We start from the raw sequence: 23,566 nt of genomic DNA on the forward strand, positions 1-23,566 counted from the left end.
TTGTAGCGTGAAAAAAGCCAGGTGACCCATACTTTTTATTATATTTTTGAAGAAAAAAATCAATATAAAAACTACATTTTCACAAATTTTTAAAAGATTCTATGGATATTAATGAAGACCCCCCTATCCACCTTAATTGCATTTATAAGGGATTTTCTAAGAAAGAAGTTACGTTAGCTCAGACAGTCTTTAAGAATAGTTTATTCGAAAAACAATTTGCATGATAAAAAAACATTAGCACTTCATGAATTCAAAACAAACAGCAGAATAACTTAAGTAAATCTGTAATTATAATTGAAAAAATATCTTGAAAAATTTAATGAATTGTGCATTTAATCTAAAATAAATACCATACCTTGGACCTTGGCTGTCACATAAGTAGATTGTGAAATTTATGATAAAACTTGACCCTAAACCTTTTAAACTGCTTCATAATTTTATCAAAAATTAAATATAATTATAGATCTCCAAAAACATTGTGATACGGAACAGTATACTAAGCGCTATTTTCTTTGTTTTTCACCAATCTTGAAAGTGGGTGGGTTTTTTCTGAAAACCATTAGATTGAAATGATAAAGAGAGGCGAAAAATACCAAAGGGACATTCAAACTCATGAGTCGAATATAAACTGACAACGCCATGGCTAAAAAAGAAAATAACAACCGACAAACAATAGTACACAAAACACAACAAAGAAAACTAAAGACTGAACAACACGAACCCCACCAAAAACTGGGGGTGATATCAGGTACTCTTGAAGGGAAAGCAGATCCTGCTCCACATGTGGCACCGGTCGTGTTGCTTATGTTAGTACAAACCCGGTAATAAGTCTAAATCGGTAGGTCACATTCGGAAAAAGGGGACGGAATTGTAGTTACGACATTAGGAACATAAAAATTATCCGCAATCCGTAAATCTTTCCTCCTTGTTTCATTACTTTTCGAAAGAAATGAATATTTTATATAATTACATATAAGAGGGTCTTAATGCGGTTACCGTCAAACCCCCACACAGACCCTCATATAAATCACACACATAATCCATCTAATAAATGGTCACCTATTGAAGGACAGTCACGGAGATTTTTAAGTGGAAAATACTTCTAAAATAAACAAAAAAACACTTTGTCGATAGGTATTTAGAGTGTTTGTTTATCTCTCGTTTGAAACAAATGAGGCTTTTGGAGGCTATGAGGAAACTTCCATCCTTTAATGGTAGGGGTGGGTAGCTGTTATGTTGAAAAAGCTTCAACCATTTAAAGGTAGGGTCGGACAGCTGTTATGTTAAAAAAAAATTCAATCATTTAATGGTATGGGTGGGCAGATGTTATGTTGAAAAAGCTTCAATCCTTTAATGGTCGGGCTGAGCAGCTGTTATGTTCAAAAATCTTCAATCCTTTAATGGTAGGGGTAAGCAGCTGTTATGTTGAAAAAACTTCAAACATTTAATGGTCGGGCTGAGCAGTTGTTATTTTGAAAAAGCTTCAATCATTTAATGGTAGGGCTGAGCAGTTGTTATGTTGAAAAAGCTTCAACCATTTAATGGTCGGGCTGTTCAATCATTTAATGGTCGGGCTGAGCAGTTGTTATGTTGAAAAAGCTTCAATAGTTTAATAGTAGGGTTGGGAAGCTGTTATGTTGAAAAAGCTTCAATCATTTAATGGTCGGGCTGAGCAGCTGTTATGTTGAAAAAGCTTCAATCCTTTAATGGTCGGGCTGAGCAGTGGTTATGTTCAAAAAGCTTCAATCATTTAATGGTCGAGCTGAGCAGTTGTTATGTTGAAAAAGCTTCAATCATTTAATGGTAGGGGTGGGCAGCTGTTATGTTGAAAAAGCTTTTAATGGTAGGGTTGAGCAGCTTAGACATCCAGTTCCAGTTACTTTTTAAATATTTTGAATATTAGAAATGCATACCCTATCATACATATAGCTACCGTGATACGCTGTTTCGTGGAGAGATAAATAGACGAGTGTTTTTTAAATGGTATCTATGAAAAAAAAATCGAGATCTGATTAGTTTCAGAAGCTTCTGATTCAATCAGGAACCTAGTCATATATTTCATCTCAAATTCTCGACCTTTACATATATCATGAAGATTGAAATAGTGACCATCACAGCGGCTCATCCTCGCCACTCATTACATAGTAAGTGGCTCCCGAAGTCAATACTTTCGATAATTTAAAGATATTTGTCTGCCTTCATTCTTTTAAGGGGCAATGGCTTATATGTGGTTGCATGTATAACGGAAAAGAAAGGATACAGTGTATCAATCCATGACAAAAATCACTACACGCACATGTGAAACAAAAGCAAAGGAACAGCACTTTTATTGTTGTTCTATATCTCAAAGTTAAAGTGAGACTTATAAGGGGAGAAAAACTCGCACATCACTGCCATACGTGTTAAAAATAGACCCCAGCACCGATATTTTATGTAATATTCTTTGCTAGATTTCGATCACGCTACATCTGTATAAGAATACAGAGATACGGTATTATTGCCAATGAGACAACTATCCACCAGAAATCAAATTGAAGTAGAAATAAGCATTTATAGGTCACTGCAAGGCTTTCAACAACGAGTAAGCTATAAGAGGACCCTCCAAAATGTAAAACAATTTAAATGAGAAAACCAACGGCCTTATTCATGATAAAACACTACGCGAAAAACAAATATGACAGACAACAACCAATGACTACCACTGAATTAAGTCTCTTGACTTGGGACAGGCACATGCCCATACATCATTTGGCGGTGTGAAATATGTTTGCGATCGCTCAAAGACAGCTGCGAGGAAATAAAAACACATTATGATTAAACCTGGAAAATAAATCGAACAGATAGTGTCATAAATTTCCTGGCATTCGCACTATAGCTTACAGAAACAATACCAACATTTATCGCACTAAAGCGTTCAGAAACAATACCAACATTTATCGCACTATAGCGTACAAAAACAATACCAACATTTATCGCACTATAGCGTACAGAAACAATACTAACATGTATCGCACTATAGCGTACAGAAACAATACCAACATTTATCGCACTATATCGTACAGATACAATACCAACATTTATCGCACTATAGCGTACAGAAACAATACCAACATTTATCGCACTATAGCGTACAGAAACAATACCAACATTTATTGCACTATAGCGTACAGAAACAATACAAACATTTATCTCACTATAGCGAACAGAAACAATACCAAAATTTATTGATTTAGTTTTCTGTGCGTTGATGTATAGGCCTGTTTGTTTTGCTACTGTTTCAAGACTTTTGGTCTGGTGTTGTGCATCTTGGAAGCGATGGGATAGTGTACAAATGTCATCAGCAAATTCTAAGTCTTCAAGACGTGTTTGAGAGTCCATCCAATGCTTTTCGGATCTTTGTAGGCTGATTTACCAACCCAGTCAACTACAATTAGGAAAAGGAGCGGAGAGAGTAGACAACCTTGACGTACCCCAGTTGTAACGGGGAATGGTTCGGTCATAGTTCCACCGTGTATAACTTGACAGGAAAATTGGTCGTATAGCAGTTTTATCATTTTGGTGATCTTTTGTGGAATTCCATAGTGTCCCAGAATGTTCCAGAGGACCTGATGGTCAATGCTATCAAAAGCTCTCTGGAAATCCACAAAATTTAGGTAGAGTGTCGTCTGCCATTCTATTGTCTGTTCGATGATAATTCTCAATGTGGCTATTTGGTCTACACATGATCTTTCTTGTCTGAAGCCAGCGTGTTCATCTCTTAATATCTTATCGACTTCATTTTTCATTCTGTTAAGGATGATGCTACAGAGCAGTTTGCTCGGTATGGACAATAAATTTATCGCACTATAGCGTACAGAAACAATACCGACATTTATCGCACTATAGCGTACAGAAACAATACCGACATTTATCGCACTATAGCGTACAGAAACAATACCAACATTCATCGCACTATAGCGTACAGAAACAATACCAACATTTATCGCACTATAGCGTACAGAAACGATACCAACATTTATCGCACTATAGCGTACAGAAACAATACCAACATTTATCGCACTAAAGCGTACAGAAACAATATCAACATTTATCGCACTATAGCGTACAGAAACAATACCAACATTTATCGCACTATAGCGTACAGAAACAATACCAACATTTATTGCACTATAGCGTACAGAAACAATACACACATTTATCTCACTATAGCGAACAGAAACAATACCAACATTTATCTCACTATAGCGTACAGAAACAATACCAACATTTATCGCACAATAGCATACAGAAACAATACCAACATGTATCGCACTATAGCGTACAGAAACAATACCAACATTTATCGCACAATAGCGTACAGAAACAATACCAACATTTATCGCACTATAGCGTACAGAAACAATACCAACATTTATCGCACAAAAGCGTACAGAAACAATACTAACATTTAGCTTTTGTTCATATAGCTCATCACGTATTCAGGTATTATAAATTCTAGACTTTTCAATTTATACAAACGTGGATTTCAAATATTTTGGGGTTTGATCGTTCCTGATGAAGTTAAATCCTGAAAATTGATACGGACAATCGAAATTGATAAAGTGTTATTTTCTGTTACAAGCATAGTTATATTATAGTTGATACCATTTCGGATAAAACTTGATTAACATGTTTTCATCAGCACAGTACGTGGTGTTCGGTACTACCACGATTAAAAAATGCTTTTCTTGAATTCTCCGATGATAAATTAAGAATTTATTTACTGTACAAACAGAGGTTCCAACTTTTCTTCTTTTTTCTTGTTCTTAAAAGAGCATTTTGTTTTGATACAACAGGAATAGTGTCATTATCTCAAAACAAAACACTACCACATGTAGAAGCTACAGATTGACCAACATGAACATCACAAAATAAAACACCATCACATGCAGAAGCTACAGATTGAACAACATGAACATCACAAAATAAAACACCCTCACATGCAGAAGCTACAGATTGAACAACATGAACATCACAAAATAAAACACCATCACATGCAGAAGCTACAGATTGAACAACATGAACATCACAAAATAAAACAAGGGAAGAATCTATTGTCTCCAAAAGGGTAAACTGATCCTTCTTCCTGATTCAACTAGTGGTGCACGACGTGTTGAAGATTTCAAAGGGGGAAAATCCGGTCTTGAATAATTAAAATTGAAGAAAATATGACGGATAGTTGCTACGACATTTTATGGAACATATTTTGGTAATTAAAGACACAAATATTTCATAACTGTCGGCGCTCATAAAACTTTCAAAAAGTTGACTTCAACAGTTACAGATAGAATTCAATAGCTTAATTGGAAGCATTAAACCTATATCAAGTTATGATATAGGAAAGGAAAATAGCGTAAGTATAGTGAAATCCACTCCATACTTTGAAGTGTGATTTCATATTTCAGTTACTGCTCACAATCTTCTGCATGGTATTATTTGTCATTTTTTCTAAGTGTTACTGCGTTTTTGTTGTCTATAATACCGGTGTTTAAGATTTAAGTGCCTTTTTCTAAAAAAATATATATTTATGAAATACAAAACTTTGAATGTGCTTTCTTCCATGTACATTTCATCGTTTAACTGGTCAAGATAAATAGGGGAGATTAAAACCTAAAAGAGTTGCTTTCACCCCGCCGCAGAAATGTTCATAGCATGTGTCATCTTTCGTGTCAGGAACCTGGACCATGATGTCTTAGACGATTTTCATGCCAATTAGAGTTTTACAAATTGTATATGATCTAGACTTTTTTGGAAGACCCGGATTTGAACTCAATGGGTTGCTCTTTCATTGACATACAATAAAAATCTCCTTTTATTTATAGGAATACCATATTTAACTTATGTACATGTTTCTATGAAACATTGCTCGGTAATATTAGTAATGTTTTTTAGCTGTTTGCACCCATCACCAAAAGGGTTACATCCTATGTCTCTCCGCTTATATTTTTCTATGGTAGAAAACGGTAAATAAAATTCAGACATCAAGGTTTACACGGATTGTTGTTTGTTGTTTGGTTTAAGTAGCAATTATTTGATGGATATTCTGAACAAAACATTTATACCTAGGTGGGTCACATGTGTAAAAGGCGTGAATTAGTATCTACGTCACGGGAAAAAAGAGGATATTCTATATGTGAGCAGAAACTTTGCCTTTCAACATGCAACCTACTGAGTCTTCAAAGAGTTGATAGAAGCTTTCGTTAACCTGCAGAGAAAGTGGCATTGTCCCTTAAAGAGGCATCATGTTTTGAGTCCCTATTCCGACCGGACATTGCCGCGTATTTATACATCCCGCACGGGCGACTGTCTTCTGCATTTGTTTTACTATCGGACTGGAGGCTTCCAGGTTAACCTATTTCTCATCCGTAGTCAACCCTGAGTTACCCTTCGGTTTCGGTATCATGGATAAGAAAGTTGTGTCTGGTTACATTTCTCTTGTATACCTCACGTGTTGAATAAAACACTTGTACATGATTGAGAAATCTTACTTTATTATTATTATTATTATTATTATTATTATTATTTATCAGGTCGTCTATTCGAAGACAAAAAATCTGAAAGAAAACTTATAACTCAGGAACACCTTTTCGATTACCCGATCGGATGGAAAGGATCCCATGGACATTGTCTATGACAGTATGACGGAACATTAAAAATGTCTGAATTTGGTGCCCCTAGTGTAAATGATTTCTGGTTAAATGTCATGTTATGTATGGATCTTTTGTGGAATTCCATAGTGTCCCAGAATGTTCCAGAGGACCTGATGGTCAATGCTATCAAAAGCTCTCTGGAAATCCACAAAATTTAGGTAGAGTGTCGTCTGCCATTCTATTGTCTGTTCGATGATAATTCTCAATGTGGCTATTTGGTCTACACATGATCTTTCTTGTCTGAAGCCAGCGTGTTCATCTCTTAATATCTTATCGACTTCATTTTTCATTCTGTTAAGGATGATGCTACAGAGCAGTTTGCTCGGTATGGACAATAAATTTATCGCACTATAGCGTACAGAAACAATACCGACATTTATCGCACTATAGCGTACAGAAACAATACCGACATTTATCGCACTATAGCGTACAGAAACAATACCAACATTCATCGCACTATAGCGTACAGAAACAATACCAACATTTATCGCACTATAGCGTACAGAAACGATACCAACATTTATCGCACTATAGCGTACAGAAACAATACCAACATTTATCGCACTAAAGCGTACAGAAACAATATCAACATTTATCGCACTATAGCGTACAGAAACAATACCAACATTTATCGCACTATAGCGTACAGAAACAATACCAACATTTATTGCACTATAGCGTACAGAAACAATACACACATTTATCTCACTATAGCGAACAGAAACAATACCAACATTTATCTCACTATAGCGTACAGAAACAATACCAACATTTATCGCACAATAGCATACAGAAACAATACCAACATGTATCGCACTATAGCGTACAGAAACAATACCAACATTTATCGCACAATAGCGTACAGAAACAATACCAACATTTATCGCACTATAGCGTACAGAAACAATACCAACATTTATCGCACAAAAGCGTACAGAAACAATACTAACATTTAGCTTTTGTTCATATAGCTCATCACGTATTCAGGTATTATAAATTCTAGACTTTTCAATTTATACAAACGTGGATTTCAAATATTTTGGGGTTTGATCGTTCCTGATGAAGTTAAATCCTGAAAATTGATACGGACAATCGAAATTGATAAAGTGTTATTTTCTGTTACAAGCATAGTTATATTATAGTTGATACCATTTCGGATAAAACTTGATTAACATGTTTTCATCAGCACAGTACGTGGTGTTCGGTACTACCACGATTAAAAAATGCTTTTCTTGAATTCTCCGATGATAAATTAAGAATTTATTTACTGTACAAACAGAGGTTCCAACTTTTCTTCTTTTTTCTTGTTCTTAAAAGAGCATTTTGTTTTGATACAACAGGAATAGTGTCATTATCTCAAAACAAAACACTACCACATGTAGAAGCTACAGATTGACCAACATGAACATCACAAAATAAAACACCATCACATGCAGAAGCTACAGATTGAACAACATGAACATCACAAAATAAAACACCCTCACATGCAGAAGCTACAGATTGAACAACATGAACATCACAAAATAAAACACCATCACATGCAGAAGCTACAGATTGAACAACATGAACATCACAAAATAAAACAAGGGAAGAATCTATTGTCTCCAAAAGGGTAAACTGATCCTTCTTCCTGATTCAACTAGTGGTGCACGACGTGTTGAAGATTTCAAAGGGGGAAAATCCGGTCTTGAATAATTAAAATTGAAGAAAATATGACGGATAGTTGCTACGACATTTTATGGAACATATTTTGGTAATTAAAGACACAAATATTTCATAACTGTCGGCGCTCATAAAACTTTCAAAAAGTTGACTTCAACAGTTACAGATAGAATTCAATAGCTTAATTGGAAGCATTAAACCTATATCAAGTTATGATATAGGAAAGGAAAATAGCGTAAGTATAGTGAAATCCACTCCATACTTTGAAGTGTGATTTCATATTTCAGTTACTGCTCACAATCTTCTGCATGGTATTATTTGTCATTTTTTCTAAGTGTTACTGCGTTTTTGTTGTCTATAATACCGGTGTTTAAGATTTAAGTGCCTTTTTCTAAAAAAATATATATTTATGAAATACAAAACTTTGAATGTGCTTTCTTCCATGTACATTTCATCGTTTAACTGGTCAAGATAAATAGGGGAGATTAAAACCTAAAAGAGTTGCTTTCACCCCGCCGCAGAAATGTTCATAGCATGTGTCATCTTTCGTGTCAGGAACCTGGACCATGATGTCTTAGACGATTTTCATGCCAATTAGAGTTTTACAAATTGTATATGATCTAGACTTTTTTGGAAGACCCGGATTTGAACTCAATGGGTTGCTCTTTCATTGACATACAATAAAAATCTCCTTTTATTTATAGGAATACCATATTTAACTTATGTACATGTTTCTATGAAACATTGCTCGGTAATATTAGTAATGTTTTTTAGCTGTTTGCACCCATCACCAAAAGGGTTACATCCTATGTCTCTCCGCTTATATTTTTCTATGGTAGAAAACGGTAAATAAAATTCAGACATCAAGGTTTACACGGATTGTTGTTTGTTGTTTGGTTTAAGTAGCAATTATTTGATGGATATTCTGAACAAAACATTTATACCTAGGTGGGTCACATGTGTAAAAGGCGTGAATTAGTATCTACGTCACGGGAAAAAAGAGGATATTCTATATGTGAGCAGAAACTTTGCCTTTCAACATGCAACCTACTGAGTCTTCAAAGAGTTGATAGAAGCTTTCGTTAACCTGCAGAGAAAGTGGCATTGTCCCTTAAAGAGGCATCATGTTTTGAGTCCCTATTCCGACCGGACATTGCCGCGTATTTATACATCCCGCACGGGCGACTGTCTTCTGCATTTGTTTTACTATCGGACTGGAGGCTTCCAGTTTAACCTATTTCTCATCCGTAGTCAACCCTGAGTTACCCTTCGGTTTCGGTATCATGGATAAGAAAGTTGTGTCTGGTTACATTTCTCTTGTATACCTCACGTGTTGAATAAAACACTTGTACATGATTGAGAAATCTTACTTTATTATTATTATTATTATTATTATTATTATTATTTATCAGGTCGTCTATTCGAAGACAAAAAATCTGAAAGAAAACTTATAACTCAGGAACACCTTTTCGATTACCCGATCGGATGGAAAGGATCCCATGGACATTGTCTATGACAGTATGACGGAACATTAAAAATGTCTGAATTTGGTGCCCCTAGTGTAAATGATTTCTGGTTAAATGTCATGTTATGTATGGCTCCGATATGGTTCGATTTTTCATGATACAGACAGGGAATATTAGCGTCTGTAAGATACCAACTGTCCATAAAAGCATAACCGGGTGTCTCCCAACCATTACATTTGGAACCATTAACCATTTCGCTCCCAATGTAGGTGCCGTTCTTTAGCCAATCGGGTTTCAAAACGCCACAGTCATGGTCCTGGCCACACACACGGCAACAGGTCTTAGCTTCAGGATAGTGGACGTATAAGTTTGTGTCGTTTGAGAACAAAACCTGGCATGGAGCCTTTTTATCATGATCACTCAGGTGTTGAAACATACAGAAAAAATCCCCTTGTCCTCTGAGATGATCAAACCGAGCTTGTTTGTCGTAATAGTTATAATATAAGGTACCATCGTTTTGGTATAAAGTTATAAATGATAGATAAGCAACTTCGCTAAAGTCAATAGAAAAGGCTGATGGCCAAACTGGTGGAGGAATTGCATCCGTGATAGCTATAACCACGACCATAGCCGTAAAAACGCACGTAAGCATGCTTCTATTCATCTACAAGCAAAATGTAAATTCAAATTAATAAAATTCAACAATAAGTACGAAAATTAGCATAATTCTTTGGAAAGTCTTGAATATTTGTTCAAAAGAATAGATACTATTTTTATAAGCGATTATATGGACTTTTTGACAAGTTTATTTGAACCACGAAGAAGATTTTTCTCTGATCTGAAAAAATGCGTGGTATAAAGACATAGTTACATAACTTCTGATAAATGTGACGTAATGGATCATCTGTTCAATATGATTAAGTTATTGAACGAACAAATCGGTTTGTGTCATTTAATCTGCAAAGCTCGGGTGACCCTTCTTGACCCGAATAACGTAGGAGTTCGGGTTAAAGGGTCATCCCGACCGTGCAGATCAAATGATATATAACGATTTGATTGGCAAATAAGTGTTTTAACACATATGACGCCATCATTTTACATGAACGTTTTGGAAATATGCGGACGATTTATTCAATACACGGCTCCTGAGAAAGTTTTCTTGTAGGGTAAAGAAAAAGGAAAATAGTAAAAGTTTGGTAACTTTTAATTTATGAACTTTTGTGATATTCAGGTTTTCTCCTTAATTGTTGAAAACTATATGTTGCCCTCTGGATGTCCTTATGTTGTTTTTGTAGTTTGATTGCTGTCTTATAAACAATATCCCCATCAGTTTTAGTTCTGTTTGATATACTTTTAAATCAATTTATGACAAATCATAACTGAGTATAGAATAATTGCTTTTTCTTTCCCTCAAGAATATGCTCAGAAGAAGATAATTAAAGAGAGATGTACCTGAAGTTATAATGCAAAGAAAACCGAAAAAACCGTTTCAATTATCAACCTTTAACTCCCCCTATCACCCACCTCCCCCTCAATGTTTCAACTGTATTTGATTTAATAACATGTCGCATGTAAACGAAATATGATTGATCTGCAACTTATATTTTTTCTGTTGTGGCAGATACTTAAATTTGAACTTTTTAACCTCATTAAGCACAAAACTAATCCAAATCAGATTTCAAGTATTTGGATGTTCTAAAGTACATTTAGTTTTTGGCAGAAATAAAAAAAAATATTATCTTTGATCTGTATTTAACACATCACAGATCGGACGTGGCAGGGTATTTATCCATTCTTCATCCCTAACAACAAAAAGGACACTAAGTACAGACCTGAGAGTACTCGCAGTTACTGACAGCTAGTTCAAAGCCAATTACAACGAATAAATAAAATCGTGTATCTAAGACTAATATATCAATCAGTACACATCCAACATCCAATGGATTTAGTGTAAAGACGTCATTAACAGTCACAGAAAAAAATTACCTTGTGCAATGCCAAAATAAAGGATTGACAGATTGTAGTACCGTTAAAGTGCATATGTGTATAACAAAACTATTAGTATGATTTTAATTTCCTGAAATCAAGGAAAGGACACTTATTGCTGTTGATATTTGATCTCAGTGGATTAAATATGTTAATGAGTAAGGCGTGGACATATATGATAACATTAATGGGCGATTAATGTACTTTTCATGAATTAAATATGTCAATCAAATAGTGGCGCTTTCTATGACAAAAACGGCTCTTATTTTCAGAAAATGAACTCATGGATCAGCTAGATTTTTAGAAGGATTTGATTTTATGATGTATGTACATGTAAATGAATTGTTGCCGTGATTTAAAGACCAGAGGGCCCTCGTGAAAAAGATCGATTAATAGAGGGGCTGTTGATTGCATAAGGCCCAAAATCACACATTTTTGGTGTATTTATTTTGACTCCGATAAAAATACGTATCCACCAATTTATCAATATTGCCTCCTCGTTTATAGACCACGTTATTCCTTTTTGTAGATCTCCTCGGGCATTAATTTTCTTCAAGTTTATGGAACCATTTTTAATTGAGGGTTACATTTACAAGTTTGTCTAGTGTTAAGGTAAGCCCCCCTTCTCGAATCATTTTATTTTGATTTATTAAGATGTTTTATGGTAATTGATTCCATTGTTTACTAGGTCAAGGAGGCGGAGCTAGACAGTGAAATAACAACTTCTTATGTGGAAGTTAGAACACTGATCTAAGCTCCTCCCCTTCTTTGCTTTTCCTATGACAAGCGATCAACGGCGGTATTGGAGAGTGCAATGACTAAAGAATCATTCAGTTCTTCTCTAAAAAACAGAGGTTAACTCACTCGAAGATTAAAGGAAAAATTACCATTTATGTTACAAACTTTTATCTTGAACAGCTACACCGGTATAACTACATAATCAACAATAGAATGAACTGTAGAATTTTAAATATCACAATGATGCAACTCATCTATAATGAGCAGGCACGTCCATGCATTAGAAAATAGTATTGTATAGCAAAATATAGAATTTGTAGTTTTTAGCGTGTTCTATACTTTTAAAATTATAGCCTTTCAAACTGTGTGTCATTTTTGTGATTTTGATACAGATGAGATCTCTAAAAACCATGAGATTAAACATAACATGATTGACTTCTCCCTCCAAATAACGAATGAGGACAGAAATAGCCAACAATTCTGACAACAACAAGTAGTTGTCTTCTGATTAATAAGAAAAGGACAAAACATTGCTTTTCTTACTCATTCATTTGGTTTTTTACTTTAAAAAGGATTTTAAGCTCTGTGATTTATAACTAGATCATACTCTGACAGAACATTTTCAAAACCGTAATCGGACATGTAGGGAATTTAGGAAAATCAAAGATAGTTAACCAGGATACCGGGTTATCAAAACGAAGTAACTATATTTTTCGACTTTGGATTTGCAGTGCAAATATATTCTGTATATGTATATATTGATTTTTTATCCAACAGATGCACTTAATATATATTATATATATATATATATATATATATAAGATCCTTTTTTACATCTGGTGATCCGTTTATTTGGCAATCGCCATGGCAGTCAGCAGGGTTTAAGAACATCCGTTGTTCGACCTGCTAGTCAAATGCGTTTTGTTAAAATATACTTTTTCACTTTTTTTGGTCTTTTGGAAAGTGTTGTTTGTGCTGTATTTAGACCACTCTACCAAGAAATTTGTTTTGCAGGCACACGTATAAAAATTGCGGTTTTTATCCAACGCAATCATAGGTTTGAACGTTGTTTTCAATTTAGACTTGTTTATATATATATATATATAACCAGTTGTTGGCATGACACGGGTTATGTTCTTCTCATATATGTTATGATGGTATGATACTAAACCCCTAACGGGAAGGATTGTGCCTGATATTCATATGATGAAGACATAATCTTTCAATCAGTTTAATTGAAGTCTGGAGCTGGCATGTCAGTTAACTGCTAGTAGTCTGTTGTTATTTATGTATTATTGTCATTTTGTTTATTTTCTTTGGTTACATCTTCTGACATCAGACTCGGACTTCTCTTGAACTGAATTTTTAATGTGCGTATTGTTATGCGTTTACTTTTCTACATTGGCTAGAGGTATAGGGGGAGGGTTGAGATCTCATAAACATGTTTAACCCCGCCGCATTTTTGCGCCTGTCCCAAGTCAGGAGCCTCTAGCCTTTGTCAGTCTTGTATTATTTTTAATTTTAGTTTCTTGTGTACAATTTGGAGTTTAGTATGGCGTTCATTATCACTGAACTAGTATATATATTTGTTTAGGGGCCAGCTGAAGGACGCCTCCGGGTGCGGGAATTTCTCGCTGCATTGAAGACCTGTTGGTGACCTTCTGCTGTTGTCTGTTCTATGGTCGGGTTGTTGTCTCTTTGACACATTCCCCATTTCCATTCTCAATTTTATATATATATATATATTAAGTGCATCTGTTGGATAAAAAATCAAACAAATATTTTGAATACACTTATAAAATCATTTATTTGTTATTTTAAATTTCGTTTTCATTGTATATAAAAAGGGAAAAAAGTAACAAGCGTTTATAAACTCACCTTTTCTTAGGTTAGAACAAGAATCAATGTCGACTTTTAATCACATAATGATAATATATATTTAATTTTTGCATGTTTACTTATTATAACGTGACTTCATTATTTATCAGTTTCTTCAAGCATGTGTTTGGCCTTTGCTTGAACTATTAGGTCGAAAAATAGTGTGCATATTATTGATGAAGTGAACAACACATCCTTATACTTATGTTGCAAAGTTGTATAACTTTCAATCATAACGCACGTCCTTATTTTACTGTTAAAGGGAAATCACACTATTTATACTACTAATATTTTTTGCATGTAGACAGATCATACTTATTAAGATATTTTAGGTGAAAAAAAAATTGGGGTCACCGATGTTGTTTTCGAGATATGACGTCATCAAAACTTAAAGAATCGCGTTATAACGAAATATAGAAATACCGCTCTAAATTGTTAAAAAAAGACAAACTTATTGAAAAACCATGTTTAACTGGAATAACAAAAACAGTCAAATGTAACTTGTACCTTATGAACATTTATTTGTCTCGGTTTCCTTATTTTTGAAGGCATTTGAACATTTCCCGCCATTTTTAATTGCTATTTATAATAGATTTTTCTTGAAATAAAAAAAATCTACTAATGTTTTTCCCTTCAAACTTCTGCATAAGTTGCAGCTTCAGGGAAGATTTTAAAAGCTTAAATAAAAAAGGGGGGTCACCGATGTTTTAAATCCGCTAAAACGGAAATAATCTTTATAATTGAATTTTGGCGGGAACTATAACCTTTTAACGTTATAGAACGACGTTGCTGGCATAACCATAGGCGGATCCAGGGGGGGGGGGGGCTGGAGGGCCCGGGCCCCCCTTTCCTGGGAAAAATTTGGTTGATTATATAGGGAATCACTGAAGCATGACTGGAGCGGGCCCCCCCTTAGGTCAGTCAGCGGGCCCCCCCTTATGAAAAGTTCTGGATCCGCCACTTATAACAGCATTTCTTGCAACGCTTGGGTTGAATTTAACCTTTTCACTACAAAATATGATATCATTTTTGAACAATTTTTTAGGTATTTTGATTATTCATTGATATCTTTATCAATCTATCGAATCGTTAAACATAGATACAATAACAGTTTATTATAAAGTAATTGTCAAAGTTGAAGTCATCTCATTTTTTTAATTGCATTTTTTGTATGGGGAAAACGAATGTTTGCCTCATGCCGTATTATAAAAATAATTTTCGGCTTCCAGATAAAGAATCTTCTACCTCGAAAGACTGAGGGTATCCGGGCTGAAAAGTAACACGTTCCTTTTAGACTGCAGGCAGGATAATTTCGTTACCATAATTTCACTAGCTTGTCCATTCGCACCGGGAAGATAAAACCTGAAATGCCGTGTTAAAAATGCCACAAACTCAGCACGTTAAAAGAAACCTATTTTCGGTAGGAATTTAAAATTGGTTCCGTAATTACACAACGCTTCATAATTTATTGGAACTGTGGAAACCAAATTTTTTTCTGAGTTCTGTCATCCCGCACCAATTTTTCATACATCGTTTCAGTTTCATTGTACATAATATGTTCAATGTTCATCGCCTGTGTATTAAAACTTTATGTAATACGTATATTCTATTACCGTTCGATTAATCGCTCAACGTTGGTATGTTATGAGAAATACAATGCATCTTATAATTTAGAGTTAATTGACAATAAAATACACATCGCCATATTGTATATCAGGAACATATAATGTTCCCAGTTCATATGTATTAACAAAAATCTTTTAATTTGTAATAAACGGATCTAGTTTTTTTTTATAAAATTTCTGTTTTTCCATATTTGACTTATAAATGGGCTTAGTTTTTCTGCCAGGAAACAATACATTTACTCTGGTTAGAGTTTTTAAATTTTTAATAACTTTCTTAAACTATCCTGGATTTGTACAAAACTTGGTCAGAAGTTTGTTTATGATCATAAGATAGTATCCAGAAGTAAATTTTGTAAAAAAAAAAATCTATTTTTTCCGTATTTTACTTATAAATTGACTTAGTTTTTCTGCCAGAAAACAATACATTCACTCTGTGGTTAAAGTTTTTAAGATTTCAATAACTTTCTTAAACTATCCTGGATATGTAGCAAACTTGGACAGAAGCTTGTTTATGATCAAAAGCTTGTATCTCGAAGGAAATTTTGTCAAAATTTTGTACCTGTTTATCCGTATTTTACTTATAAATGGATTTCTTCCAGTTAACATTACATACAGTATGCAGTAAAAGTTTTTAAAACATTTATTAGATCCATAAACTATCCTAGATTTATACCAAACTTGGACAGAAGCTTCTTACAATCAAAAGATAGTATCGAGAAGAATATTTTTATTGATTTTTTTCCTCATTTTTGTTGAGCCTGCGATTAACAGCAAAAGTAGGCGAGACACTGGGTTCCGTGGAACCCTTACGAATTTTTTTATCAGAGGACAAATGAGAGTGTGGATAACCTTTGATGTAGAATAAGAGTTCGAGTTCCAGCTAAATTTAGAGTTAAAGTTCCAGTTTTATTTTTAGTTCGAATGTTAATTCGAGTAAGAGTTCTAGTTTCACATAGAAGCTTCCGAGTTATACTGTAAGATAGAATAAATTCTGGTATGAGTTAAAATTTTGAGATCTGAGATCCGATGAAATTAAAAGAAAGATTGCAGTTTCTATATTTTCTGTTGGTGCACTTCTCTTTCTTGAATTGTATATTCTTTTATCACATTTATGTTTCAGTATGGTATTGCCTATATACTTTTTTTTGCCAAAACTGATTAATGATAGGTAATTTGAAAATAACTGATTGATTGTGTGTGCGACTTTCAGCACTCTGCTATATCATGTTGGCCTTTTTTTTTTTAAAGAACCAAGGTATCAAGAGTAAATCAGCTACCTTTGTATTAAACAAATGGTTGTCCTTTACAGTCATGATCGGAATCTGACAATCTCCCTATATCACTGTTTGTTGACATGCAAGTGATCACATTGAGTGATCTGAACACTAACCTACATCTGAACTACTGGTTTTTGTTTTCGTTTTTTTCTTGATTTTTGCAAAACTTTCAGTGGCAAATATTACATGAATATCAGCACAAAATATTTTTCTATATGAGATGAATACTCTTTCACAAGACGGACCTTAATGTGATGGTTACAGATTAGCACTCTGAAAGACATGTTACTCTACATAAATACATGTGTGTGTGTTAAATATTTCTCTTGTTGGAGGCTAGTAAAGCCAAATATACAGTGTGGATTTTTTGTTGTTGTTGTAAGCAGTACGGTCATCAATAGTACAAAAATAACTAGGCATAGTGTTTGATATTCCCAGATTGCTCTGACGTCTAGCGGCCTTATTTTTTAACTTGCTGGTCGTACAATTCGCTTTAATTGACAGTTTGAAGAAATACTACAAAATATGATTTATTTTTTGTGCCCAAATTATGTATGCCTGTACAAAGCATTAAAGGAAGATTGAGTATAATGTACTATATAATACGGTGCTAAATTTTCTTTGATTTCGACAGCCAGCAACCGATGTAAAAAATTTTATCCTGAAATCAGCTAACTATTGTACAAATAATAGGTACACAAATAAATTTTTGCTTTATTTGTACTTGTACAAATCAAGTCTACTGTTACCCCGCTTCCATGTTGAGCCAGCGGTAATGTGGATATTTCTTTTTGCGTACCAGTTCATTTTGGGGTCCTCTTCGCGGTCCGCGTTTAAACTATGTCGATTTCTTTGAATAATTAGAGACAATGATTTAGATTTTAACAACTAAAGTTTCAAGTTTTAGGTGTAAATTTCAGGATAAAAACAATATATGTACATTGTCGGAAAATATAAAATTTATTTGTAATCGCTACGAAACAGGAGACAAGCTCGACGAGCCTCGCCTTTCGTCCTGTTTCTAAAGCTCATACAAATAAATTCTATATTTTCCGACAATGAACATATAATGTATATGTATGCTTCTTTTACAGTGATGTTTAACTGGCGTTATTCTTATATAACGTTTGATGTTTCAACAAATATGATTACTCTACGAATCACTCGTGTTTATGTGTTTGTGCCCCCCATAGCTACACTCCTTTAAATATACGGTGTCTTCCCGATTGTCCCACTTTTTGAAATTACAGGTAAAAAAGTAATGAAATTTTGTGGGACAATCGGGAATATGTTTGTGGGACAATTGGGAAGTTTAAATGTGGGACAATTGGGAATTGTTTTGATAGTGATTAATTTGTTTTTATAGTCTGTGTCAGTTAATTACAAGTTACTAATCACTGTAACTTATAAAATATGAAAAAAAAACATGAACAAATAATAATACTAACATATTATATTTTGCACATACATGTAGTAGGTACAATTGAAGTATCATCAAACATGGAATATAATATGAAATCATAAAATTTTAGTCTTAGATGCATGATTTTTTTTTAATTAGTTTTTATTGGCTTTGAACTAGCTGTCAGTAACTGCGAATACTCCAAGATCTGTACTTAGTGTCTTTGTTGTGGGGATGTATAAGTAGCCGTCCACGTCAATGTCCACTCTGTGATTTGTTAAATGTTTTTCTGTCTGTACCCATCTGATGAGATAAGCCTTTTTCAACTTTTTTTTTTAGTTTATTCTTATGTTGTACTGTAACATCACTGTCCCAGGTTAGTGGGAGGATTGGCGCCTTCAAATAAGTATAACCCGCCACGTTCTGTATGTGTCTGTCCCAAGTCCGGAGCCTGTAATTCAGTGGTTGTCGTTTGTTACTGTGTAACACATTTGTTTTTCGTTCATTATTTTGTACATAAATTAGGTCGTTAGTTTTTCTAGTTTGATTTTTTTTACATTTTTCATATGGGACCTTTAAAGCTGACTCTGCTGTATGGGCTTTGCTCATTGTTGAAGGCCGTATTGTGACCTATAGTTGTTAATTTCTGTGTCATTTAGTCTTTTTTGGAGAATTGTCTCATTGGCAATCATACCACATCTTTTTTTTTATGGAAGTCTGGTTCTTCTTTATAGTTGGTGACGAGTCCTGTTGACTGCACTTTATGGCAAAGACACTGGGAGTATTGGAAAAACAACCTTTGATATTGATTCTTAGAAAGGCTGATCTGGCAGAATTCTAGACAACAGCTTCGTTATCAAAAAAAGGAAGTTGTTGGGTTCAGGTGAATCTGACGTTGGGTGTTAGTAGTCTTCAATAGTGCAGAGAATGTTGTATCAATGTCCTCTGACTTCCCTAGTAAAATTGTAAAGACTTCTGGAAAAATCTCTCCATCAACAAGTTCGTGTAAAGTGTAGAATGTAAATGAGTTTATACCTTTTTTTCAAATTGCATGCATTATTTATTCAAAAACTTTAGAGAAAATGTAATTAAAATTACGGTATTGAAATTTGTTTTATAAATAACGTAACATTGTAGATATATTTCATAAATCAGAAATAATTTTTTTTTAATCAAAAGTGCATTAATCTAATGATTTAAAAAACATTTTTTTTATACTTCTATAAAATTAATATTAAATGTGCAATAAATTAATTCTTGTTTATTTAGCAAAACAAACAACAGTTACATTGTTTATCTAAGAACATTTTACTTCATAAAATAATGTGGGACAATCAGAACTTTTCATGTGGGACAATCAGAACTCTAAAATTTTAAAAAGTGGGACAATCGGGAATAAACCAAATATACACATGTCATAATTACACTGGCCTGAGGGAAACTTAATTGATAATTAGAGGATGAAAGGATTTAATTAAGACAATCCAAGGCTGTTATCCCTATATTTTATTACTTTGTTGGTTTTATGATTAAAACGACGTTTTCTGTTAGCTTGATTTGAAGACAAATACTTTTTCACCTTATCATATCAATAAGAATTTTTTTTTAGAAAATGACACCAGCTGAATTTAAGGATATTGCAAACTTTATTTCCACATCTGTACCTAGTGCTCAAATGTATAGCATTCTAAATGAAAACTGGAATCCACCTAGTTCTTTTACTTTTCATAAACAAAAAATGTACGGGTTAAAAAGTTTGACGACAACCCCGGACAGTTTGTTAAAAAACCGTTCAGAATTGTGTTAAGCGAATGGTGAATGTTAATCCCCCCAAAAAAAAAATTACCACCAAACAGCCTTATTAAGATCACAAGACTTGACCAACACACATGATAAGACGGCTAGTGGAATAGATGAAAGGGCTGATACAGCAATTGCAAAACGGGTGGATACGATCTGTAATTAAATAATTAAACTAATCAAAAAAGTTTATTTTGAGTAACCATATGCCGGATGAACAAAAAGTGTGCCAATTATTGAAAAAAAAACATATTGTTCGGTATAACAAGAAAACTTCTCTAATGTTCAAAAACATTTCTCACAAACCCCCGGATGAGATATAAATAGTCAGAATTTTTTTGTTATTTGATAGATTATTTTAATATTTGAAGACCTTAGAAATATTAGACTATATTTTATGAAAATCTAACAAAAAAAAGTTGACCGGACGGATTTCACACTCACTGATGTACAGTTTACAATATTGAACTGATCGACAAAAAGTGTTATTAGTAATATCTGTTTTGTTTTACAATATTTTTTCATACAACTAAGAAATCTGCAAGATTAATAGTTATCTTATATGAAAATTTAAACTTCATAGTAAAACAAAATGTTTTTCTAAAAAAAAAAGTTGACCGGACGGATTTCACATTCGCCGTTGTACGCTTTGATTATACTGAAATGATCGACAAATAGTGTTATAAATATCTCTTTTGTTTTTAAATATTTTTTTTCTTCGTGAAACTAAGAAATCTGCGAGATCAATAAATATGTTAATATATGAAAATATCAACTTTACAGGGGGGGGAAAGGGGGGGGGGGGGGGGGGGGGTAGGAGGGGTCCTGATCCCGAAAACCCGGGCTTAAAAACATGGAATCCCGAGGTCCCGAATTTAATAAAATTTAAATCCCGACATCCCGAAATTCAAAAAAAGAATTCCCGGATCCCGAAAGGATCAATCCCGAAATCCCGAGCTTAAAAACACCCGATCCCGGAGTCCCGATAAAGGTCCTACCACCCCCTCCTCAATAATAAAGACCAGATCAACAAAAAATGTTGATATTTCTCATATCTAACAATATTTTTCGGTGAAATTAATAAACCTTTAAGAAAAATAATTGTATAAATGGAATTGTATGTAAATACTAACTCAATAATAATAATAATAATAATAATAATAATAATATCTTTATTTAAAGAGAGTAACTCATTTGAATTAAACCCAATCGTAAGGTAATTCCAGACTATATCAAGACCACTTTCGGCTATTTTTTTTGCATTACATTTTGTCCGTTTCGAGTAGCATTTTCATTTTTGCACTTAAATCAAAACGTCATTTGCTTTCTCTTGCTTTAGTGAACGTCCCTTTGAGCGGGCCGCCATTTTAGAAATTAGCAACCTTTACGACGGACTCGAAACGGCGACGTCATAATACGGTCACGACACTATAGCGGCGCCGAGAGCGATGCGTATAAACAATAGTGTGATTTCCGTTTAAGTCATGTGAACAACTTACCGTTAGATAGTTATGCTGTGTGTTTGTTTATTCCACATTGGCTAGATGTATAGGGTGATGGTTGAGATATCACAAAACATGTTTAATTTGGTCTCTTGTGGAGAGTTGTCTCATTGGCAATCATACCACATTTTTATATTAACCCCGCCGCATTTTTGCGCCTGTCCCAATAAAGGAACCTCTGACCTTTGTTAGTCTTGTATGATTTTTTAATTTTGGTTCATTTATGTTTCTGAGTTCAGTATGACGTCCATTTTCGATGAACTAATGTACATTTTTGTTTAGGGTTCAGCTGAAGCCCGCCTCCGGGTGAGGGATTTTCTCGCTGTGTTGAAGACCCATTGGTGGCCTTGGTCTATTTTCTGCTCTTTGATCGGGTTGTGGTCTCTTTGACGCATTTCCCGTTTTCATTCTTAATTTTATGGAATAGAAAAATCCAGTGTCCAGTTAAATACATATTCAGTACGATAACACGTTGGTGTGATACATGTGTATGAATATGAACTGACCTCAAACGCTTCTGAAAGAAAATATTCAAACTTTTTTTGCATATTTTTAATTAGTTAATTTGGTAAGTTACTTTATAAAAGCAACTGACCTTAGCCAAAATTCAGCTAAAAGATTTTTAAAAATCCGGCATTTTAGCCTGATTTAATTAATTACATGTAAATGCTTTTAAAATATTTCCGTATTAAAGGTTGATTTGACTTTAAAATAAAAATTTATTTCATTCTAATTTCAATTCTTAAATATTCGATGTAAAAGTATTTGTCGTAAAATGGCATTTCAAGTAATAGTTATATACCGAGGGATAGGTGTGTCTGGATAAGAAACCCCGTCGGCCGGAGGGCAATCAGGGGCTGATCCAGCCGGGGGTTCAAAACTCAAGAGAAAAAGGGGGGAGGAGTCCAACCATTCAAATGCATTGATCTTTTAAATAAAAGTCGGGTCCAACCCGCGGAACCCCCAATCCCGGATCGGCCACTGGGTAACCGGGGGGGGGGGGGGGGGGGGGGGGGGGGGGGGGTCCGGGAGTTAGAATCCCCCATTTTTTTTAAATCAATGCTTTAGAATAGAGACATATGACTGGGATAAAAAATTACCTTCAAGCAAGAGTATTTAAAGGATTATTTTTGTATTCCATATAGATGCTTATTGGAATTTCCTAAAATGTGTTTTTTTAATATCATGAAACAATTTGTAGTGAACACTATTAGTAATTTCTTATGTTCATGCTATTTAAAAAATAATCAATAGATCTATTTAATTTACGCTTGTTTCAGAAATAGAAACTATGAAGTATAACATAAGAACTGGGGTGTAACGTTAAATCCTGTGCTAATATGGATCAGCAGGTCAAGGTTGGCTGTTTCGTGTATTCTTATTACAAACAAAAAATACATCGTGCTCCTGGTATACAGTTGTCAATATGGACGGGTATAAGACGACCGACATTTTGTGGTAAGCGTTGGGTTTGGTAGAAGAGACTAAAGATAAAGGCAATATTATAACCCAAAGTACTTACCTGTATCAGTTTAATAAAG

At 34.2% G+C, this 23,566-nt stretch overlaps 2 protein-coding genes across 2 annotated transcripts in view; one reads left to right on the top strand and one right to left on the bottom strand.

Moving 5' to 3' along the window:
- LOC127716392 (arfaptin-2-like) overlaps positions 1 to 23,566 on the top strand; it is a 260,881-nt gene that overhangs the window by 143,332 nt on the left and 93,983 nt on the right. The window lies entirely within an intron of this gene.
- On the bottom strand, positions 2,815 to 10,070 carry LOC127714003 (uncharacterized). The gene is made up of 6 exons (XM_052219952.1): positions 10,052 to 10,070; positions 8,091 to 8,236; positions 7,168 to 7,645; positions 4,897 to 5,042; positions 4,230 to 4,451; positions 2,815 to 2,820 (listed from the first exon to the last, which is right to left on the bottom strand). Exons 1-6 carry the CDS (start codon positions 10,068 to 10,070, stop codon positions 2,815 to 2,817), a joined length of 1,017 nt encoding a protein of 338 aa, XP_052075912.1.

This window comes from Mytilus californianus, unplaced genomic scaffold (genome assembly GCF_021869535.1).
Source record: "Mytilus californianus isolate M0D057914Y unplaced genomic scaffold, xbMytCali1.0.p SCAF_9, whole genome shotgun sequence".
Classification (NCBI taxonomy): Eukaryota; Metazoa; Mollusca; class Bivalvia; order Mytilida; family Mytilidae; genus Mytilus; species Mytilus californianus.